We start from the raw sequence: 23968 nt of genomic DNA on the forward strand, positions 1-23968 counted from the left end.
GATCAAAACTTCGGAAACCCTTTTCCGGTGACTCAAGGCTCGCCTACGCAAACTAACACCATCTTTGGGTTGGGGAAAGTTTCCCATATCCGATGATACTGGTAATTTGCACTCGATTGGCGAGGAAAGAATAATTAACGCTTTGTTTATAAAAGTTGATAGTACCTTTTCAATTGTTGGTCTACAATATATTGAATTGATTCGATAGATCGAAATTCTATCCGCCAGACTATTAATATAGCGACTATATTTTGCGGGTGTCGTACCATAGAGGTAACTCTAAGACATGAATGCTCCTAAGAAAGGTGCTCAACTTTTTGGCTCAGCTCTGGTACTATCTTCGGTCCCAAGTCGGTCGTTAGTTTCCACCGGTTGGTAGTATTACGTAGTACTGGGATAATATGAAAAATAGGATCTTCCAGCACAGTACTGAAAAAATCCACAGCATCATGGACACTAGCGGTCGATTCGATAAATTGCCAATCAATGTCCGCAAGCACATTGTTCAATGTAGCACTCAGATGGCGGCGTATAAACAATCGGAGTAGGTACCCTGAATGACACGACGAGAGCGGGATGGTCTAAACCGATCAGTGGCTCGACGGGCAAAGAAGTAGAAATACCAGAAATACCCGGTAATGCGTAGTCATTTGCCAGGACAAGATCTAGCAAACGTCCGTTTCGGTTCGGAAAAGTGTTTACTTGAGTAAACCCGTGAAAGTTAAATCCGCGTCGGTGAAGCGCCACTGCAAACCACCTTGATTGTAGTCGACAAATAGGAGAGTGGGAACGGGAACTCAATCAAAATCCCACGACAATCCAGAGCTCCTCCAGTAGGCTGGAAATGGGCGGGGTGCTTAGGTAGCTGGTTAGTCTCGTTGAGACAGCAATCAGAACGCCTCCACCGCGTGATTTTCGAGTGTTCAGGGGAGATCGGTCAGCTCTGAAGACACATGTTTCCGTCAAATCATATTCAGCCTCCACAACAGCCAAGAAAAACGAGTCGATTTAAGTCCTCAACCCACGCACGTTTTGGTAATAAATACGGAGGCCATTTGAGAAGCGACATCGTTGCTGTTTTGCTTGACGGCAGCTTTTCGGCTTCGCACCTCCATACACACTAATCGAGTCAGTATGGTTTTACTGAGTTTTTGAATTGCGGAACTGTTCGGTAAAAGTTTAAAAATCTGTGGAAAATTTATTGATGAGAAAATTTGTTCTGAACTTGTACATACTTAGTTCTGTTAACCCCATTTAATGATAGAAAATAAAGTTGGTCGTTTTCATTGATTCCTTACGGATAACGGTCATTTGAATTTTTGCCGACTTTTTCAGCAATTCAAAAACTCAGTAAAAAATTACTGACTCCTGTAAAAAAATCTTAGTGTGTATGTTGCTGTGATGCGAAAAGTGAGAGAGCAAATGACAGTGAGCAGTATTGTATTTACAATAAATCGTATTATTCGCAACGTTAAATTAAATGGGAAATCTAGAACAAGGGGGTTGTTATGTATTAAAACCATACGAAAAATTACTTTTTCCAGAACAAACTTGAGCCATTTACCATTACTATTGTTGAAAATTCTTATTATATGGGACGTATTGTACATTTATTGTAACAACAATATGTTAAAATTTGTTATGCAATATAAGTACAATAAGATCGATTGTTAATAATAGATTTTAATGTAATTGCATTTAATTTTATAGTAATTGTATGGGTTTTTTGGGGTCTTGCCCCTTGTGTATTTCAGATGGAAATTCAAAGGGACTTTTGGGAGTGACCTCAGAGTAGATTTTTTAGGTACAGTCAACTTTACACAACTCGATGTCCACTAACTCGATATCGATAGTAAAAATGAATGTCATGCCTACTGCGAAAGAGATTTTGTATGGAATTGTTATTCTATAACTCGATGCTCCCTTCAATATCGAGTTGAAAAGATTTCACTGTAGTTCTGTGGGAAATTTCATGACCATTGGGGTGCTTCGTATTGCTTTTGACAGCACTCAACACCAGAGGGCGAGCCGTCTTCAATCATATGGGCTGGTGGAAAACCGAATGAATGAATGGCGAAATTAAATTTTAATTAAAACTATCATTAATGATGCGCTTTTTACGATTCATTATCTTGAAGGGACAAATGGGAGACTCCAAACGAAGTATATGGTTTAACAGGAAAAACTGAGAAAAGTTTATTTAAAGGTCTGTACTACACAAAGTGCGATTGTGGAATGAACAGTTATTAATTTTCACAAACGGGTAACGGGTCGTTGCCAGGGAAGGCTTCCCAACAACGTAATAGGGGAAAGCGACGGCTGATTGCCTACTACGCCAACACCTCCTCTCAATCGGCCATTCCAAAGCCTTGACACAGCTTCTCCATGCGCACCGCGTCCATCGGTTTGGTGAACAAATCCGCCAGTTGCTTCTCGGTACTGATATACTTCACCGCTACACGTCCATTCGCAATGTGGTCCCGGATGAAGTGGTGCTTGATATCTATATGCTTGCTTCTCTTGCTTTCACAATTCTTCGCCATACCTATCGCTCCTTGATTGTCCTCAAATATTACGACCGGATCCGCAGGCCATCACTCCGGACAACCAGATCGCTTCCGAAACAGCAGAACTCAGCGACACATACTCCGCTTCACTCGAGGATCTAGCAACGGTAACCTGCGGTTTGCTCGACCACGATACAGGATTACCGAATACCGTGAACAGGTAGCCGCTGACTGACTTCCTGTCTTCCGCATCCGATGCCCAGTCGGCGTCAGCATATCCGACCAACGCTTGCGCTGATTCGTCGCGTACAAACTTCAGGTGCTTCGTTTTCGTCCCTTTCAAATACCGTACTATACGCTTGAGGCATTGCCAATGGTTAACTGTTGGGTTCTGTTGGTAACGGCCCAGGAATCCGACGGGGAAACACAAATCAGGCCTGGTGCACAGCATTACGTACATAATTGTGCCCAGCAGCTCACGGTACGGTTCTCACCATCACGGGAAACAACCAGGTTCTTCTCCATAGGCGTCTTGGTTGGGTTACAATCCGTCATCTTAAAGCGTATCAATATTTTTTCGATATTCGTTTCTTGAGAGAGTTTCATGGAATTCGTCGCACGGTCGTATTCTAGTTTCATACCTAGGAAACGACTGATCTCACCGCAGTCCGTCATCTTGAACGTCGAACTCAGGGCTTTCTTCAGATTCAAACTCGTTTCAATCTTCCTCCCAGCGATGAGCAAATCGTCCACATACAGCATTATATAAATTTCGTCTCCTGGTACCACCCGCACGCAGAGGCAGTAGTCAGCAACCGATCGTTGAACTTTTCGTTCCAGCACCTTGGGGATTGCTTGAGGCCGTACAGGGACTTGAGTAAGCGGCACACTGTATTAGGGGACGCTGCAACACCGTCGGGAACCGCCATGTACAATTCCTCTTTCAGGTCGCCGTGCAAAAACGCCGTCTTGACGTCCATTTGATGGAAGTGGAAACACTGTTGCACTCCGACCGCGAGAACCGTCCTGATGGTGGCCAGTTTTGCAACAGGAGCGTAATCGACTCCGCTGCCGACTTGTTTTCAACTGAATCGCCCTGCCGGTCGGATCGCTTCCTTTCTTCAGCCAATAGACGCTGCTTGACGAGGTCCAAACTCAGGTCTTCTTCCGCGACGTTCTCCAGGGCCGTGACTAGGGATCGAAAGAGTCTGAAAGCGTCAAGAAAAGCTGCGACACCAGATCACTTTCCGCCAGAGTTGCTCCGGCCGTCTTCAATTTTCTCACGAGCCCGTCGAATTCAAGTAGATGCGTCCGCATGTCCCCTTCCTTCATCCGCAAACGAGCCAACTGCTTCCGTACTAACGTTTGGCTCGCGACAGACTTTTTCGCATAAGCCGCCTCCAGACTGACCCACATCTCCTTCGTGGTCGCCTTCTCTCGAACGGTCTCGAGGCATTCGTCCGACAGGCAACCCACCAGCAACGCCTTGGAGATCCGGTTCATTTCTTCAAACTTCTTATTTGGAGCTTGTTCCGTTGGAGCCACCTCGGTCAGCACATCCGCGACGCCTTTGGCTTCCAGGAACAGGCGCACTCGATATCTCCAGTTTTGGAAGTCAGCTCCGCTTCCACGCAGCAACGGGATGTCCCATAACCTCTTAAAGGGACAAACGGGAGACTCCAAACGAAGTATATGGTTTAACAGGAAAAACGAAGAAAAGTTTATTTAAACGTCTGTACTACACGAAGTGCGATTGTGGAATGAACAGTTATTAATTTTCACAAACAGGTAACGGGTCGTTGCCAGGGAAGGCTTCACAACAACGTAATAGGGGAAAGCGACGGCTGATTGCCTACTACGCCAACACATTATTTCTACATAATATCGCTATGACTACAAAGAACAAAATGTAGACAATATTTGTAGAGAAATCCCCGATTTTCCGAATATCTACATACTGTAGAACTGGTTTGTCCATCATTGGCGGGGCGACATCTGTGGGATTTGATGGTGGAAAGTAGTACTATTACAGCTTGATCCAAATGAGCTTTTATAAGGTGTCAAGTAACGCGGTATATGAAATCATAGCCTACCTAGTTATTCCCTAATCTCATAGATTCCAGGTCCATCTCTTTCTAAAAAAGTTCTGAAATGAATTTCATGGAAATTGAAACGCTTAGAGAACATCCATACATTAATAAAATTTTTGAAGAAGGTGTCTCAAAAGTTTTGACGTTCCAAGTATATGTATAGAGTGGGTCATGTTTGTATGACGGATCACAACTCCCGAAAGAGTAGTGGGACTCTTTCGATCTGTATTGAGGTTCACAACAACTGTGTCAAATTTGAACGGATTTCATTACGATCTTGATTAGCAGGAAAAATTTAAAGTTCATCCATATGACATATGAGAAAACCAATGGGAAACGAAACGATTTACTTGTCAATTTTTTTTTAATTGCTCAACTTTGATCAAATTTGAGACTTAGATTAAGAAAGCTATGTAAAACAACTTTGCTAAAGGCCACAAATCGTTTTGACTTGTTTTTTTTACTTTAGGCCTACCCAACAAACAATTGCCTATTGAAGAAACGACTTCTTGACGATTTTATTCCACTTCATGCTTAATAATACTTGTACTATTTTTAATAATAACTTCTGTTCAGGCTTTGTTCACACAAATCTGGAGAATTTATTCAACCACAACATCGAAATATTTGGTGTTGAATAAGGTATGTCGAGAAGCTTTTATTCGCCTTACAAGAGTTGTAAACAGAGCTTATTCGATCAAATTTTTGATTATTCAGCGTTTATTAGACCATCTTTACTTCCTTAAACAGCGATGGTATAAAGGTGTATAGACGCTTGAATCTCATGTGAAATAATGTTTAATTAGACACTATTATACATTTATTAAACGATTATTCAACTACGGGATAATTAATCCGAAAATAAGAACGGCACAGAGCAGGGTTGTTCTCGTTAGTGATTGTTGTGTCATTATTTCTGTCGAATTTATTACATATACATACATACACACACATGTCATTATATGGGATTCGAACCATAACCTTCCGATCACCAGCCGCTTGCCTTGCCATCTGAGCTATCCTAGATACATCATATGAGCAGCTAAATAAGCAATAAAAGCTTGAATCTGAAAACCTATCAGCGCTTCCAGCCGTAACTCTAGCTAATTCAAGAAGATGTGAGTATGATTAATTCATTCGTAGTTGTTTAACATTAGACCAACGTTACTTCTCCATCGCTCTAATTTCAATGGAAAGGATGCTATTCTTTTCGATAGATCTACGAATTGGTTGTCGTGAGTGATACGATTTATGATTACGATTTAAATTAATTAGGAGTAGAACATAAATAAAAAAAGGGTTGAGGCTGGGATTGAACTCGCGACCTTCTACTTGGAAAGCGGAAACGGTAACCACTATGTTACCAATTTCGTTTTGTTCTTAGCCTGAAGCACTGTTGTGGAATAATGAATGAATACGCCGTTTGTAAAGCATTTATAAAGCATGCAATTAAAACATGGACGCATAGTGCTATAAGAGCTATTATGCTGACTGTATTCACCTTTATTCAGCAATATTGTTAAGCAATGCAATGGAATCTAGTAATGGAGCTAGAAAACAATTATTAGACGTATAATAAAGCATGTTATTAAATCAATTGAAACAGTCGGCTTAAAGCGTCAATGTATGTGCAAATTACACTTATTCAGTATGTTATTAGATCAAACTTCTGGTGTTGAATCAGGAAGACAGTCATCGTTTGTATAGATTTTAATAAGTATATTAATCAAATCAGAGCAATCAGTGGAATAAAGGTGCATCATAGATCTCAATGAGGTTTTCTGAACACATAATTTGCCAACCCGTTTTATTCAGCATTGTACACTGTTATAAAGCATTTATTCAATCTATATGCTTATTTGTGACTCTGAATTGTTTTTGGGCAGTGTTGTGGAATAATGAATCTAATACGTCGTTTATATAGCATTTACAAAGCATTCAACTAAAACATGGACGCATAGTGGTATAAGAGCTATTTTGCTGACTGTATTCACCTTTATACAGCAATATTGTAAAGCAATGCAATGAAATCTAATAATAGAGCTAGAAAACATTTATAAGACGTCTAATAAAGCATTTTATTTAAGCAATTGAAAACAGTCGAATTAGAGCAACAATGTATGTGCAAATTACACTTATTCAGTTTGTTATTAGATCAAACTTCTGGTTCTGAATCAGGAAGACAGTCAACGTTTATAAAGCTTTTAATAAGTAAATTAATCATATCAGAGCAAACGGCGTAATAAAGGCGCATCTATCGATCTCAATGCGCTTTTTTCAGCACATAATTCGACATCTTGTTTTATTCAGCATTGTACACTATAATACAGCATTTATTCAATGTGTATGCTTATTTGTGACTTCGAATTGTTTGTTGGGTAGTCCTCCACGCATACCTACAAGCGTATATTATACGCCTGGTGGTATGCGCGGAGTACTTGGTCTAAAGTAAAAGGTTGATAACTTTTTGCACAAAAGTCGAATCAATTTGCGATCTTGAACAACCTTGTTCTGCATAGTTTCCCCAATCTAAAACCCAGGTTTGGTAAAAATTGAGCATTATTAAACAAGCAACTGAAGAGTTTAGTTCCATTACCATTAACCACACATTTTCCCAAACAATCTCTCAAGTTCTCCCGCAAATCCAGATCATAAGCAAATTCGGCACAGTTATTGGGGACCGCAATACAGATGGAAAGAGCAGTGGGAAGCAGCGGGTTGTTAAGTGTATAACCACCATTATATACAAGGTATAGCAAAGTAGGCTACAATGATGGGGTGGGGGGGGGGGGGGGGGGGGGTTCTTAAATTGATCAAAAATACGCTACGTCATTAGAACTATCCGTTCTTCATTTAATTATTTTTCTGTTCTATCAAACAAGTTTAGCTTATCCATACCTACGTACTCTTACATTATTGTTCGTTCATTTGTGTCGTTTAAATGTGCGCTAGCCGTAGGGTCTTCGTCGCATCTCCGTGCTTGATCCGTTGTATCGTATTCATGAGGTACCTACGTACTTATCTTTTGTTCGGAATAAATTCACTCACTAATCACAAGCATCTGGAACATCTTATTCATTCTCATAAAGCAGCTCACAATCTCACAAAAAATAAACACCTTTATGATTGGAGTGATACGTTTTTCAAATTTGAACTGTTCCGTTATTTGATTGGCTTTAGAAAGGTTTCGAAAACAAACAAAATAACGTCCCTGGTTGCTGCGATGGAACCGATTTCATCCGATCTCGTCAGTTCGCTCTCCTTGCACGGTAAGATGAGATCGATTTCATTGCGCCACCTACAAATGTCTGCATCATTCGCTTCGATCCTTTCCGATCGTGGTTTTAACAAAATTGAAGGTTTTACTACTCAAGAATAACTCTCGATTCTCCGCAACGAACGGACGTGACTTGGTGCTTTTGCAGAGTGGTTGCGTTACTGTGGGTTCTCGTGCTCGCTGCTTACATTTTGGTCTTTGTTGTGATGATGTCCGCACGCACGCCTTCGTTTGGGAGGAGCAAAAGTGTTACAGCCGTCCGAAATTGTTAGTGAGGTATTATGACAGCGACGACGAGCGGTTGGTCAAAGATGGTTCCTTTAACTGCGTATGTTGTGCGTGTTTCACTAACTAATTTCAATGTTGATAAATTGGACCATCCGGAAAAAAAATTTGCATAACTTCTAATCGCTTTCTGAATTGGGTGTCGGAATGGATGTGAAAAAAGTAACCTTTGAAGTGTTAACAAGTAGCTTTTAGCTTTAGGGGCGATTCAAATATGACATCGACAAGTTTTTTGATTTTTTTTTCTACTGTCACAAATTCTAGGACCGCCTACCATATGTCATATTTGAATCGACCCTTAGCAAATTTCTAAAACCAATTATAGTTACCTAGCGCCTCCGTAGTTTGTAGGTTACGGTTTCATCTGTGTTCGTGCTAATCTCTGCCTATGTCCTTTGATTGTTTTTTGTGTATTTCATTTGTAAAACCATTGTTATTTTCTAATAGTTTTAGTTTTATAAAAATCCCGTAGATGTTTGCATACATTTCACCACGATATTGTTGAGTTTGCGCATTACTAAATGGCTTATTTACCGTCCAGAAAACAACAAAGTCCCACTGGCTATGGTCCAGACGATGAAGAAACTCAAATCCGGCTACATCAACGGTACCCGTGTGATTCTGGGTAATCTGGGCGATTTCATCAACACCTCTGCCATCACCGATCTTAGCTTCCTGGGCAGCCAGGAGGATGGCTATCCGGATAGTAAGTCGAATGCATGCGTCAAATGTCCCAAATCTAAAACCCAATAATTTCAGAACTCAATCCCGCCGTGCAAGCCTATTTGGATGAACATTTGCTGCGGTCATTCAGCCACCGTACGTCCACTACCTCGATCCGCTCGTCTGGACTGCGACCGAAGAACCTACGCCGCCGGATGTCCGTCAAAGGTGCCATCAAAAAGACACGTTCGATCAATGTCGACTGTGAGTATTTTCGTTCTGATAACGCGTGCCGAATTTGGTTTATATCAAATGACTATCTATTTACAAACAGCGGAAACCTTGGGTATGGAGGGTAACGTAACCGAGCGCCGTTTGTCCCACTCGGTGACGCCTCAGTGGCTGGAACCGAACCAGTCCGGAACGGTGACGCAGCCCGGAACGGTGCGGGATCCGTCGCCGAATCAGCTAAGCCGCTTTAGCGAGCAGCGAGTGTCCATGGACGAAACCAAGAAGTTGCACATCCAAACCTCGGCCACGAATGCTAGTATGGGACAATTTTTTGAGTCTTTTGACTACCAGTCACTTATTGGTTCCGATGTTTTTCCAGCTCCCAAGATTCAAGTGCAGCCACTGCCCAGACACCGTCCGGCCACGGAGACGAACTTCGAGAATACCGAAGTCGAAGAGCTGATTGCCATGCTGCGTGAGACGGAGAGCCTCGAGGAGCAAGGTGACATCCTGCAGCATCTGGTCGACACTCAGGGACTTGATTTCAACACCGGTAAGTGTGGCGGATGATGTGCAGTGAAGGCGTTTCGGTCTCTGTTTTTAATTTTTGTGTTTGTTTGGAGAGTGGAAAAATCGTTTCGAGGTATATATTGAAGATGTGCGGTTGCGAGGAACTTCCTACGCAGGGGGCGGGACACCTTGGCTGAATATATCAACATATTTATTGATATGTAGGGGAAATGGATGTAACGTCGGCCTAAATGCCCCTGGGCCCATACATAAATTGAGCAATCGACTAAATTTTCAATAGCGACCAAAAATATACATTAGTACTGTCCCAATGATGCGTTCAACTAGATAATATCGATAAATAGCAGATTTTTAGCGATGGGCCCAATCTTAGATCCATAGGCCAACATTAGAGCCATTTTCCCTATTTTCATTTTCTTGATTTATATTAAAAAAAACGTATCCGTAGAACAAATCAGTGATAACATTTGATAACGGCACAAAAGCATTTGTAAACAAACTTTCTAAAGCCCTTTACACGCGAACCAAAGTACGCCCACGCAAACCAACAACATTATCAGATAGGGGCAACTATCACCTTTCCGAAAGTGGTATTGGTTTGCGTGGGCGTACTTTGGTTTGCGTGTAAAGGGCCTTAGAAAGTTTGTTACAAATGCTTTTGTGCCGTTATCAAATGTTATGCCTAAAATGTTGTTCAGCACAAACTGCTCTATCTGCTACATGCATTATTTTCTTAAAATTCTCTAATATTTTCGTTGTATTTGATGATATTTTCTAATAGGGGAAATGCTGGCTTCGGCAATACTTTAACCTACTATCGTCAGGAGGTAAACAAAGTCCCAGAGCACTCAAATTTGGCTGATAGATGCTCTGAAACACAATATATCCACATGCCAAAATTGAGCTCTCAAGTGGCCCCCTGACGATAATAGGTTAAGGTATTGCCGAAGCCAACATTTCCTCTATATCAAAGTTGCCCCTTGTTCCTATGGGAAGCTCAAGGAACTTCGGACGGGAAAATTCAAGAAACTTTCGACTGGAAGGTTCAAGTAACTATTAACTGGAAGGTTCAAAGAGCTTTCCAACGAGAAGTTCATAGAAATTTCGACAGAAATTGTCAGGAACTTTTGACGGGAAGTTAAAGGAAACTTTTGACGCGAAGGTTCACAGAACTTTCGAAGGAAAGTTTGACGGGAAATTCATGAAAATTTCAACAGAAAATTCAAGGAACTTAAACGGAAAGTTCAAGTGCAAGGAACTTCCGATGGGAAGTTCAAGATGCTTTCGACGGGACTTTCAAGGAGCTTTCTACACCCAACCGGAAAATGTTAGATTCTATGACAGATCTCCTGAAGGTTTTATACAAAAAAAAATGCATTCTGGAAAATCTTGCTTGCACGCTGTTATAGTCCATTGCAAGAACTGCCATTACGTTTGTTGTATTAAAACATGCAGAGGATGTAATAAATCCAACCTTAGATTGGATGTAAGAGTAATTTGCATGTACGGAAATGAAGGACTTTCAATTGGAAACACAAGAATCTTTTCTACCGACAGTTCAAGAAACTTCCTATGAGAAGTTTACACGGCGAATGAGAACGACTCAAATTTGAGTTTAGTTCACTCATAATCGCCAAAAGTGCAGGAACTCAGCGATGAGTAAATTTTCCTCATGTTTTCCCAGGTTTTTCCAAGATTTTCCAGGGAAAAATTCCCGAATTTGAGAAAAGTAAAGATTGGATTCACTCAGTCTATTGGTACAACTCCGAGACTGAATAAAATTTTCGTCAATTTCCTCATTTTCCGGCAGATTTTTTAGGTTTTCCACAGAAAACCATGAGACAAATTTAACTCATCGCTGCGTTCCTGCACTTTTGGCGATAATGAGTGAACTAAACTCAAATTTGAGTCGTTCTCATTTGCCGTGTAATGAACTTTCAACTGGAGGTTGATGGGACTTGGGTATGTTGCAAGTTAAAATTTAAGGAAATTCCAAGGGGCATTCAAAGTTAGATTCTAGGAACTCCCAAAAGAAAGTTTGCATAACTTCTAAAAAGTTCTTCTGAGAATATCAAAGAGGAAGTTCCGAAGGGAAATTCGAAAAATTGCTGAAGAGAATTTCCAAATAGAAAAGAACTTCTGAAGGAAGTTCACAGTAAAAATTGGAGGAATTCCATAGAAAGATCTGGAAGAGCTAGTAGTGTTAGTTAATCACACATGGATTCATTATACTGCATGAATTCAACAAGTTTGTTTATACTGTAAAATTTTGGAAAAAACAGCCAAACGGATTATCCCATTACATAAGAAGCAATGGTACGAAGAAAACTATAAACGCGTTTTTCTCGGCTTGCTGATTTGTGCTATGGGACGGACTTGCCATGAGCGGCAGTGATGGAAGTCCACAAGAAGATCTGCAGGAAATCCACATGTAGATCTGGAGGAAGTTCACAGGAAGATCTGGAGGAAGTTCACAGAAAAGAGTTCCCATTTCCAGGAAGATTTGGAGGATGTTCACAGCAATTTTTAGGAAGTCCATAGAGAAATCTCGAGAAAGTTCACAGGAAGATGTGGAGGAAGATTACAGGAAAATTAGACAGAAGTTCACAGGAAGATCTGGAGGAAGAGCACTAAAAGATATGTCGGGAGTTCACAGAGAGTCCATAGAGAAATCTGGAGGAAGTCCACAGGTAGATCTGCAGGAGGTGCTTATGAAGATCTGAAGCAAGATCACTAGAATATGTGTCGGAAGTCCACAGGAAAATCTATAAGAACCCACAAAAAGATCTGAAGGAAGTCCATAGGAAAATCTGGAGGAAGTCCACAGGAAACTCGAAGAAGTATACTGGAAGGCCACAGGATGATCTGAAGGAATTCCATAAGATTTTTTTATATTCTTCATTGAGGTCATTTTAAGCCACTTCTGGGTTTGTTCATCACCAATTCCATAAGAAGATCTTTCAAAACTACACGGGAAGATCTGGTAGAAATTCACATAAATATCTGGAAGAAGTCCACATGATGAACTGGAGGAAGTCCACAGGAAGATTTGAAAGAAGCCCAAAAGAAGGTTTGGAAAAAATCAAAGAGGATCTGCAAGTAGGCCTTGAGAAAGCCAAACGGAAGTTCTGGAAGAATAATGCAGAAAGATCTGCTTAACGAACTCTCGATTACTTTTTCAAAGGGACGTATCAGCTTTTGTAAACAATGCATTTGATCGTCGATTTGGCGTAACTGTTAGCTCGCCCACGCATTCTAACACTACCCTCATATAGAGGAAATTTTCCTCTACCTGTTAGTAGTATTAGTATGCGTGGGCGAGCTACCAGTTAGGCCAAATCGACGATCAAATGCATTACAAAAGCTGATCCCTTCGAAAAAGTAATCGAGAAGGTCTGTAGACAAATCTGGAGGTATTCCACAGGAATATCTGGAGGAAGATTTGACAGAAGTCCACAGGAAGTCCTATGTAGGAAGTGTACTAGAAGATATGTGTGTGTGTGTGTGTGTACAATCTAACCCCCACTGTCCGGCAGTGTTATTATGGAAGAAAACTGCTTTTTATTACCCTTCAATTAAAGCAGGTTTAGTCCGGGAGTTAGAAGGTGTTAGCTCTATTGCAGCTCCAGTGACCCATTTCAGAATGCCTGGTAATTCACGACCACTCCGAGGTCACTTTTACTTACAATAAGCCCCGCATGTTCACTCTACCTTTATCAAATGGATAATGGTATCATAAACACACTTCCAGATTCAAAAAATATTATTTCCAAATCTGGCACGTATATAGTTTTGAAATTTGTTTAACTGTAATAAAATGATTTGAATGGACATTTCTTACCAATTTTGTTTCGAATACCTCTTGATTCATCTGCTGGCAGCACTTACTGGACCTTACCGGCGACCAACTCGTCTGCCCGCAAAAGCAACAACGCCTAAATCTCAAGGCTCTCCGGACGTCCCCTCGAAAATGCAATCGAGATATGTATAAGAACAATCTTCAACTGGAACGAACTCACCAAATCAATACAGTCGGGAGTACATTCCCGATGCTTATTTTTCTCTCGCATGCCCATCGTCGTCAAACGGCAAAAAAAGGGAACTCGTTGAGCAATTTTGTGATACGGAATTTTCACTGAACATAAACCGCGAATTTACGAACTTCACCACTCCCAACTGCGAAACACGTTCAGAAGCACTTTTGGTACACTTTCGATCAATTTCTTTCGAAGACACAAAAAAAAAGTTTAAGCAGTGAGCCAACATCAACACCGATTGTGCCGAACTCTTTCACGCACCTTGCAGCGCGTAAATAAACTGAAATTAAAAATTATCACTCGCAATGCCACTAATTTCTGGTCCGGGAGAAAATCAAATAACGCAGATTGCGACATTTCTTCTGATGCTTGTAAACATGTTGAATCACGTTTTCTTTCTCTATTCTAAAACTTCCCGGAAAGCGAGAAAACTACCAATCACACACGTATAAACGTCCGGGAGGCAGAGCGCCAGCGCTAATCCGGCAAATGCAGCCGAAAACTATGAACACGAACGCACCACAAAACAGAGAACAAACAACCGTATCCAAAGGCGTTCCAATTTAGCAGAAACTAACATTTCAGACTAAAATCCACTTCACGAAAACTAAACTAGGGATTGTTTTTCATTAAAAGCACTTCAGAACGGAGAATCACGAGAAAAAATCTTGACAGTAAAAATAAACACGACCGTTCGCCGGCACAGCCTACTTCGTTAAGGTTTTTCAAGGAAGAGGCGTTTTTCTCAAATAGCTCTTAAATAAACGCAACCAAATTTTTATATTTCTGCTCACTAGCAAAATACAACCGAAAAATACTACTGATGAGGAGGTCTGATATACTGGGTAAACGGAAAAGATTTGATAAGGAGTTGGAACGTGATAAAAGTAAACTGGTTCGTTTGAAGTTTCAACCAAAACTCTACTAGAAGATATGTCGTAAGTCCATAAAGAAACCTGAAAAATGACCAATAATGATATCTGGAGGTAGCTCATAGGAAAACAGGAAGACCGTTGAAAGATTTAGAGAAAGTTTACTACTGAAAGATGTGGAAGAATCTGGAGGAAGAGCACAGGAAGATCTGGAGGGACTCCACAGGCAATTCTGGAGGAAGTCTACAGATTTGGAATTTGCATCATAGCCTAACACTAAGACCAGGGGGTCCTGAAGAAAGGTCCTGCTCAATTTTTTGGCTCAGGAAGTACCAGACCTTCGATCGCAAACTAATTGAACCACCCCTCAAAACGTAGGAAAATGCACGAACCCCTCATTATTAAACTCTGTCAAATTTATAAACCTTGACAGATTTTAATACGAGCATTGGGTACGCTCTTAGATGTAATGGGCTTGTCAAGTAATGAGTCAATTTAAAATTGTTGTTTCGTATTGATTATTGGTAGCACTGGTAGCATATCTGGAAGAAGTCCACTGCAAGATTTGGAGGAAGTCCACAGGAAGATATAAACAAAGTCTAAATAAGATCTGGAAGAAGAGCTGAGGAAGATCTGGATGAATTTGGCTGGAATATTTGGAAGTAACCCTCAGGCAAATCTGAAGCAAGTGGACGGGAAGATCTGGAGGAAGTGCACATGAAAACTTGGAGGAAGTCTTTTTGTAGATCTGGAAGAAGCCCACAGGAAAATCTGGAGGATGTCTACAGGAAGATTAGGAAGAAATCTACTGGAAGATCTGGATGAAGTCTAAAGGAGATCTGGAAGAAGTCCACAAGAAATCGACAGAGACGACAGTGTGAACTGGTTCTAGAAAAGTTAATTAAGATCTAGAAGATGTCCACATAATTCTATATGAAGTAGTGGAAGTAGTGCTGAGCAGTGCTGAGATTTGTCATTGTCATTGACAAACTTTCGCGCGATATTGACAAAATTGCTTTTTCACATAGTCACTGATAGACTTGATCCTCAAAAAAGCCTTCGTCAAAATCTCATTTATTTTTCGTCCTAAAACCTGGTAACAAAAAGTGTAATTTTGTGCATTCTGTGTCACGTTATTGTTATCCAAGTAGTCCAGGACGTAAATGCTTGATTACTTTAATGGCTCCATGTAATTGTGTTGCTCAAGTCATTTAATTTCGTTACAAATTTAGTAAAAACAAATAATCTACACATGTTCGTCACTGACAACATTGTCATTGACAATTGACATGGTTTGCATGGACCAAAGCAGAATTGTCAATATCACCGTGTATTCTCGAGACTTTGCAGCACTGGAGGAAGTTCTGGACGAATTCCGTAGGTAGATCTGGAATATGTCAACAGAAATATCAGGAGGAAGTCAACAGAAAAATCTGGAAGAAGTCTAATATAAGGCCACATGAAGGCCTGGATGAGTTCCGTAGTAAAATATGAGCGAAGTTCACAGGAAGGTCTGAAAGAAGTCCACAGGAAAATCTGAAAGAATTCAATAGGAAGATCTGGAAGTAGTGATGAGGAAGCTCTGGAAGAATTCCATAGAAAAATTTGGTATATGTCCACAGAAACATCTGGAGGAAGTCTATTGTAAGGTCACAGGAAGATCTGGAGGAATACCAGGAAGAGATCTTGAGGAAGTCCATAGGAAGATATGGAATTATTCATCAGGAAGATATGGAGGAAGTCGCTAAAAAATCTTGAGCGCAACAGAAAGATCACAGGAAAAGGTGGAGGAAGTCCGTAGAAAAATCTGAAACAATTCCGAAAGAAGGTTTAGAAAAATTCTGCAGTAAGATCTAGAGAAAGTCGTCTGGAGAATCTGGAGGAAGTCCACATGAATATTTGGAAGAACTTCACAGGAAGATTTGGTGGAAGCCTACTGGAAGGAAGATCTGGACAAAGTCTAAAGGAGATCTGGAAGAAGTGCCAAGGATGATCTGGATAAATTTTATAAGAAGATCTGGAAGAAGTTCACAGGAAAATCTGGAGGAAGTCCACAGACAAATCAGGAAGAATTCCATAGGAAAATCTAGAAGAAGTTTATTGTAACGCCACAGCATGATCTGGAAGAATTCCATAGAGAGATCTGGAGAAAGTTATCAGGAAAATCTGGAGGAAGTCTATTGTAAGGCCAGAGGAAAATCTGGGGGAATTCCATAGGATGATCTGGAGGAACTCCACAATAAGATCTGGAATTATTAAACAGGAAGATCTGGAGGAAGCTCACAGAACAATCTTGATCGCCATAGGAAGATCTGGAGAAAGTTCACAGGACAACCTGGAGGATGTCCACAGAAAGATCTGGAACAAGTCCGATAGATGTTTTGGGAAAATTCCACAGGAAGATCTAGAGTAAATCGTCAGGAAGAAGTCCACATGAATATTTTGAAGAAGTTCGCAGGAAGATCTGGGAGAAAGTTCATGTGAAAATCTAGAGGAAATCCATAGGAGCATCTGGAGGAGGTACATAGGAAGATTTGCAGGAGGTTCAAAGAAAGACCACAGGAAGATCTGGATGAAATCTACAAGAAGGTCTGGAGGAAGTCCACTAGAAGATCTGGAAGATTTTCATAGGACTTTTTGAGGAAGCTTGTAGGGCTTCTGGAGGAAGTAGATCGATAATTTTGAATCGATCGTAGTGCCTCTTGCGACTGATAGAAGAAACTTGGTCTTTTGTGGTTTCACAAATAAGTTAATATTTCGGACCCAACGTGATACGATTCAGCGTCCGTAAATCACCGGCCGGGTAGCTGACTTGTACTGTCACTTAAGATTTTCTAGAAAGTAAATATATTTGTTACTATATCTCGCGTAACATTTGAAAAGGGCCTATAATCTTTGATCAATTCTCTTCATCGACTTTCTCATTGGTTTACCATGGCAAAATAAACGAACTTCTCGCTAAGCTCGCACCCAAGTAACAATTCAAGCTGAACAGTAAGAACAGAAGCTGATTATTGGTTGATTTAAGGTGTACAAAGCTGATTGACATCAGGCTGAATATACAGTTGATTAGTAGTGCATGAAGCGAATTGTATCCCCATAATCCAACCTCAATAAGTTAGCTGCTCTAAAGATTTAACAAGCCTTACTTAAGCTCAACGCAACTCCACAAATCAGCAATGCGTTACACATATTTTGATAGCTTGATTTGTTAAATGTCGTCAGTATCTGTGCCACTCGTTGCATTTCCGGCATTTTAGTTCTTCTAAATTCAGTACCAACCTTTCTAATTACAAGCAGTTGCAGCAGTAGAGACAAGGAAGAGGAGATTTTTCGAAATAGCTCCAGATAGATGTGGGCTGCGACGACGTCGGAAGTATTAACATTTGTATTCCTGTGTTTTGTATGTTATATTGCACTGAAGCTTCAGAGCGCATTCCAAAAATATTACTACATTATGGCACTAAAATAGCATCCAAATGATCATCGAAATAAATCACGCTGCACTTGAAAATGAGAGGAATGTTTTACTGTCACCAGTTCTTGTTAACAAATCTGCATTGCTGTATAATACTCTTCCGGTTGCTGTTATTTAACTTAAATTTGACGTGCTTCAAGTCAACGATCATACCTTTTGCCACACATATGCTTAAGTGGTCCAGTAGATATGATTGATACTGCCGGTTCGAATCCCGAAATGCAAAGGTAATTTTTAGACTTATATTATCAATCTAAATATGTAAATCCAGTTAGTCAGCAACAAGTTAAAGCAGCTCCATATAAATGCATAATATATGAGGCGGTCTTCCATTATTATTTTTGAAATAAATACAGAAGAAAATACTGTTATTTAATGCCATAAAAAGCTTACAATGTATATTACCGTTAAGATTTTGGCTGATGAAAATCACCAGATTTAGATGTTTAAAAGCTGAACAAAGGTTAACGTGGTCTATGTACAGCAATTATTCAATCTAAGGCTGAATTAAAATCGATTAAACAACACTTGTTAAGCATCAAATTGTTACCTGGGCAGCACAGTTCGACTGAAGAAGATGTTAGCTTGCGCCTGAAACAACACACTGAATGGAATATTCATTTGCAGTCGGGTTATTCGCGAAAGAGAAAATCGATGAAGAAATTCGATCAACAATGATAGGCCTTTTTCTCGTATTGAGCGAGATATGTTTTCTAATAGCTGATAGGGTAGGTGTTCCAGTAATAGTGGTGTAGCTATAGTTGCGGTATCCCGGTTGTGCCGAAATAGTGAGGAAGATCCGGATAAGATTATTTTTCATCGGTAGCTGTCCTAAAATAAAGCATATTTGCATATTTCAAACTTAAAATAAGCCCAAAAATTACGGAAAATCATTAATTTTCCTTAAGATTTTCACTCCTTTGCACCTATAGTTGCGATAGTGTTCCTATAACAGTGGAACCCATGAGAAACCAACGCATTCCACTATTATAGGAACCAAAGTTAGCAACTACCACAACTAATGGAACAGTGTTCCTATTAATGGAAGATGAGTTTTCTAAAATTGTATGCAATTTTATTACAATGTTATATGTTTCTATCAAAAAAGAGGTTGAAAGCTATAGATTGACGTATGACAATTGTGTGTACATCGTATATTTATTTGCATATTAATAAATTGGCTTAGTACCTCCACTACTGGCTCACCCACCCTAATTATACATCATATAATGCGGCGTCAAAATATTAGCTTCAATCGACAAATGCAAAGAAGAGACTGCTAGTTTTCTTTTCAGTTGCAGTCGAGCAGCTTCGCATCATTCTAGCACCTCTGCCGGCGACTACAAACAAATTTTCTATTGTTTGTCTGCCTTTTTCCCGTCGCATCATTCGTGTTCCTTTCGAGCTTCGGTGAAGCGGACTAGTGAAAGAGCGCTCGACTTCGGTCAGCTAGCCTTTCATAGAATATATCAATCAAAGTTTCATGACTTATATGTCTGTTTTTTTCCAAGTTCGGCCAGAATAGGCAATCCACCTCATGCTGCTCCAGAAAAGGCAGTAGTCTTTTCCGTAGGCTCACCACCTGGTAAATTTGCTGGTTCATGGTCCCAGAAGTAACGAAAGTTTCGCTTTTCAGCCCCCAACTGCAGATTGCTTGGCAGACAAGAAACTTTTTGGGGAATTTCGACTTCTTTTTGATTTTACATTCTTCCGGTCAAGCAGGGATTTGATTGAAAACTGCCAGGAGCGGATAGACCCTGGGGGGGGGGGGGACGTGCTGTCAAATCAGCCTACTGATCATCTTGTATGAAACTGGTTCCAAACGTAAACAAACGCTGTAGGTTTCTTATGGCTTGTTTACGTTTGGAACCAGTTATGCGAGGTAGGCGACGATTGTTCGTATTTGACAGCCACCTCCCCCCCTTGGATAGACCGGGATTTTCGTTTCGAGCGTGCAGGATAGAATCGCGACGTGCTTGCTCCGGTGAAGGCATGATAATATAAGCAAATGAACTTATCCTGACAACTAATGCCTACTGTGATTCTATATAAATTTTGAAAAACGTTTTTAATGTGTCAGTGTTGATGAAAGGAATTGACAGCCAATTTGAGGCTGCGTTTCAACTCGAAAACCGACGGTGCTTTCATTGAAAGGAAGTGAGCAAAACAAGGCGAGTAAATCAGTCAGGCTTTCGTTTTAAGTTTGTTAAACACGTTACTTGACAGAAGAAAAAACTTGAGCTCATTTTTGAGCTTCGAAAATGTAGAGGCCTAGTGGTATCAGAGCAAAGGCTTCCGGACCGTTGAACCTCATTAAAAGGCTTATTTTAATTATTTTTTAAGATAGTTGTCAGTCGCAGATGAAAATCGCCCCCTACAATGTTTAGCAACCAGCGATGGGAAGTTCGATTTCTGTTTCAAAATGGAGACCGAGACAGAGTTTTATTTTGGAAATAGAAATGAGAAAAGCGATGTAGATACTTTTCATTTAGATTATGATTTGTCAGCCCCTCCGCGCATCAGACTTCTATTTTTCAATAATGTCACATAACTGTAAGTTACAGTTTGTGACTCCTAATCTTTCCCATTCATCTTGAAGATGGATGTTTAAGATATGCTGGAAAAGATCACGGGTTTCTTGTAAAAGATTTTCGAAAAGGGGACTGACAACATCGGGTCATTACCGTATTATAAAAAAAAAAACCCTAAACAAACGATTTTTCCATTCTCTCCAACCAGCAGAAAGTCTACGTGTTTGTGTTTGAATATATTTGTTCATTTGGCATTCTGGTTTTGTGTGTTCGTTAGTGCAAAATTTACAAATTCAAAATTCATCAAAAAAAAAAAACGCAAATTGTGTTGTTTATTGGTTTGGCTTGCATTCATAAAATGGTATTCAAACACTTTTGCGAACAATGCGTTCACTAAAAACAACAGAAAACTAATATGATTTCATTTGCTTGATTTCTTCGGTTCCGAATGGTTCGACATATACACATCCACACATACACACTGAATTCACAATTGAATAATACACTTACACTTACGCCTTTCACCAAAACTGTATCACAAACACTCGTACACGTACGAGTGTTTCACACACATACACACACACACACACGCACACATACATATAAATACTGCGAATGTTGTTACTGTGCTGCCATCAACATGAAACCACAACCACAAACAAACCGAATCGACTCGACTTGAATGTGCTTCCTGCAACTTCTGCTACTTCTGCTGCCGCCGCTGCTACCTCGTGGGTGCTGCCTGGGTGTATGTGTAACTTTGCGGGTGGCACGGCGGGAATCTTTTGTTTCGGGTTTGGCTCTTTTTGCCTTCTCCTAGAGCTGGTCAGCAGCACTAATGACGATTCTCAACCACAAGGCATGCTAGAGGAGGGCCGTGTCGTCACGGTTCGCGGACTGCTGAAGGGACTGTACGAGAAGGCCTGCCAGCAGAAGATGTGGGGTCTGGTGCGTCACACGGCCGGAATGCTCGGCAAGAGGGTCGAAGATCTGGCCAAGGCCGTCACCGATTTGCTCGTCCGACAGAAGCAGGTTTGTGTTTCGCTCGGTTGAAGTTTCTCATTTCAAGTAAACTAGCTAAACAGATGGATTTTCCGTACAGGTTACAGTCGGAATGCCACCGAACAGTGAGTACACCATCACTGCACCCCTACCGGAAACGGAACTTCGCACATTGATTCACGAAGCGTACGGAGACGACGAAAGTACGGCAATGTTGACTCAGGAATTGCTCGTCTATTTGGCCATGTTCATCCGAACGGAGCCCCAGCTGTTCCACGAGATGCTTCGACTGCGCGTCGGTCTCATCATTCAGGTTATGGCCAAGGAACTGTCACGCACCTTGAACTGCGATGGAGAGCAAGCTTCCGAACATCTGCTGAACTTGTCTCCGTTTGAGATGAAGAACCTTTTGCATCACATACTCAGCGGTAAGGAATTCGCAATCAACAGCGTAGCTCGGGGCAATATCTCGATCGTGAGTTGCAAATCGAGTCGTGTCAGCAAGAAGAGTCAGATTGGACTGGGTAAGGAACCGGAAGAAGCGGAGAGTTCGATGATTGACGATCGTCAAGGTCAGTGGTTGAGACGACGTCGGTTGGATGGAGCACTGAACAGAGTGCCGCGGGATTTCTATCCGCGGGTTTGGACGGTGCTGGAACGTTGCCAGGGATTGGCCATTGAGGGTCGAATTTTGCCGCAGAGTCTCACACAGGAGATGACACCGAACGAGCTTAAGTTTGCACTGGAAGTCGAAACCGCCCTCAACACTATCCCGCAGCCCGAGTATCGTCAGTTGGTGGTAGAAGCCCTGATGGTCCTGACCTTGGTAACCGAACATAACATCATTGCCTCGCTAGGGGACATAATCTACGTGGAACATCTGGTTCACAAGGCAAACCAACTGTTCCTGGAGGATCAACGGCAAACCCGCGGCGATGCAATGCTTTGTTGCGCGAAGAACAAGGACATCCGGGAAACGACCACCGCCGGACTGTTGCTCTGCGGAGGAGCGGCGTACATTTGCCAGCACTTGTACGACAGCGCTCCCAGCGGCAGCTTTGGAACGATGACGTACATTGCGAGGGCGGTCGCTTCGGTGCTAGAGGGATTACCCAAACAGGGCGACATGGATTGTACAATCTCATAAGGAGCGGAAATGCTCTTCTCACGTTCTAGGTGTCTCATACTATCTCTATCCTACCGAGAGGATCTGTAAGTGAATGTGCTTAAAACTACTTATAACTCTACTAGAAAGGCATGAAAGGCGTAGCTAAAAACCCGTTTGTTCTATAATGTAGGAATTATTGAATTATTAGGAACGAAAGTAGCTAGATTACAAGAAGGAGTCACTACAGACTACAGCGAATAGCCCACAGGAAGGATAACCAATTGCATGACAAACCAACAACAAATAAAACAAGAAAAACACATGATTCACGATCTTTTTGGGGCAAACCACCTACTTCAGCAATCTACTTTACCTACTTACATTTTTTTATATATATACAATTTTATTTATTAGTCAAACTGTTATTGGCTTTCCTTAGTGATAGGTTTATATATTTTGAAAAAGAAAGAGAAAAACGAGTATTGTTTTCATATCATTATTATACAAGAAAAAAATTGAGCAATAATTGTGCTATTAGGTTCCATTTCCGAACGCAAACGATCCGAGACAAACACCCATTTTTCGTTTGAACCGTATTTTCCATACAAAAAAAAACTTTTTTTGTTTGTATGGAAAATACGGTTCGAACGAAAACAAGAGTATGGGTGGAAAATGAAAATAAACGAAACGCGATTTTGGCGCGGTACACAAATTACGTAATGCAAACAATTCGGATTTTGGTCTCTGTCTTGCCTTGACTCCCCTCTCTAAAATTACAAGGGGCGCGTGAATTTATTTAACAGCAAAATTTTCTTTTTCGATTTTGTAATTTGTTTTTCACTTTGGACTATCTGTTACGAAACATGTGTCATTACCCCCTCCCCTCTGTGTAACAATACTCCCTCCCCATCCCATCATGTGCTACGTAATTTGTGCACGCAGCCTTCGCGAACGAGACAATTGAATGATATCGATAGATTATTATAATTATTATTATTATTATTATTATTATTAAGATTATATCATTCTATCTATTACACCTTATACAAGCAATTACATCTTTACTGGAAACTCAAGCAAAATCCATAAATCCCATGAGAATAGCACGAAAAAATGTTGACATATATTGGAGCTGTCTTGTTTATTGTTAGGAAAGAAATTCCTTCGGCCTTTGATCAACATATGTCTCATCATCATGGCTTGGAGCATGCTACATTTACAATGTAAACGGTTCCTATCGGAGAAGTCGGTAAGCCTAAAAATATTCCATCACGGGCCGCAACCCTACATGTCATCAAGAACAGGTGCAGCAATGTAAAGTTGTCATCTCTTTCATTCTGCCATTCATTCTTATCC

At 40.8% G+C, this 23968-nt stretch overlaps 1 protein-coding gene across 4 annotated transcripts in view; it reads left to right on the forward strand.

Moving 5' to 3' along the window:
- LOC135700710 (probable phosphorylase b kinase regulatory subunit alpha) overlaps positions 1-23736 on the forward strand; it is a 34465-nt gene extending 10729 nt beyond the window's left edge. For 2 of the 4 annotated variants that reach the window (XM_065221291.1, XM_065221290.1), the window contains exons 6-11: positions 8701-8865; positions 8919-9086; positions 9157-9369; positions 9433-9606; positions 21362-21534; positions 21605-23736. In XM_065221291.1, coding sequence (XP_065077363.1) covers positions 8701-8865; positions 8919-9086; positions 9157-9369; positions 9433-9606; positions 21362-21534; positions 21605-22651 — 1940 coding nt within the window. In that variant the 3' untranslated portion in view covers positions 22652-23736. Of the gene's footprint in view, positions 1-8700; positions 8866-8918; positions 9087-9156; positions 9370-9432; positions 9607-21322; positions 21535-21604 lie in introns of all 4 variants that reach the window. The other 2 variants (XM_065221289.1, XM_065221288.1) reach the window with 1 other exon arrangement.
- Positions 23737-23968: the final 232 nt, after the last annotated feature.

This window comes from Ochlerotatus camptorhynchus, unplaced genomic scaffold, assembly GCF_037179485.1.
Source record: "Ochlerotatus camptorhynchus isolate MF236.1 unplaced genomic scaffold, CSIRO-AGI_Acam_v1.1 ptg000141l, whole genome shotgun sequence".
Lineage (NCBI taxonomy): Eukaryota > Metazoa > Arthropoda > Insecta > Diptera > Culicidae > Ochlerotatus > Ochlerotatus camptorhynchus.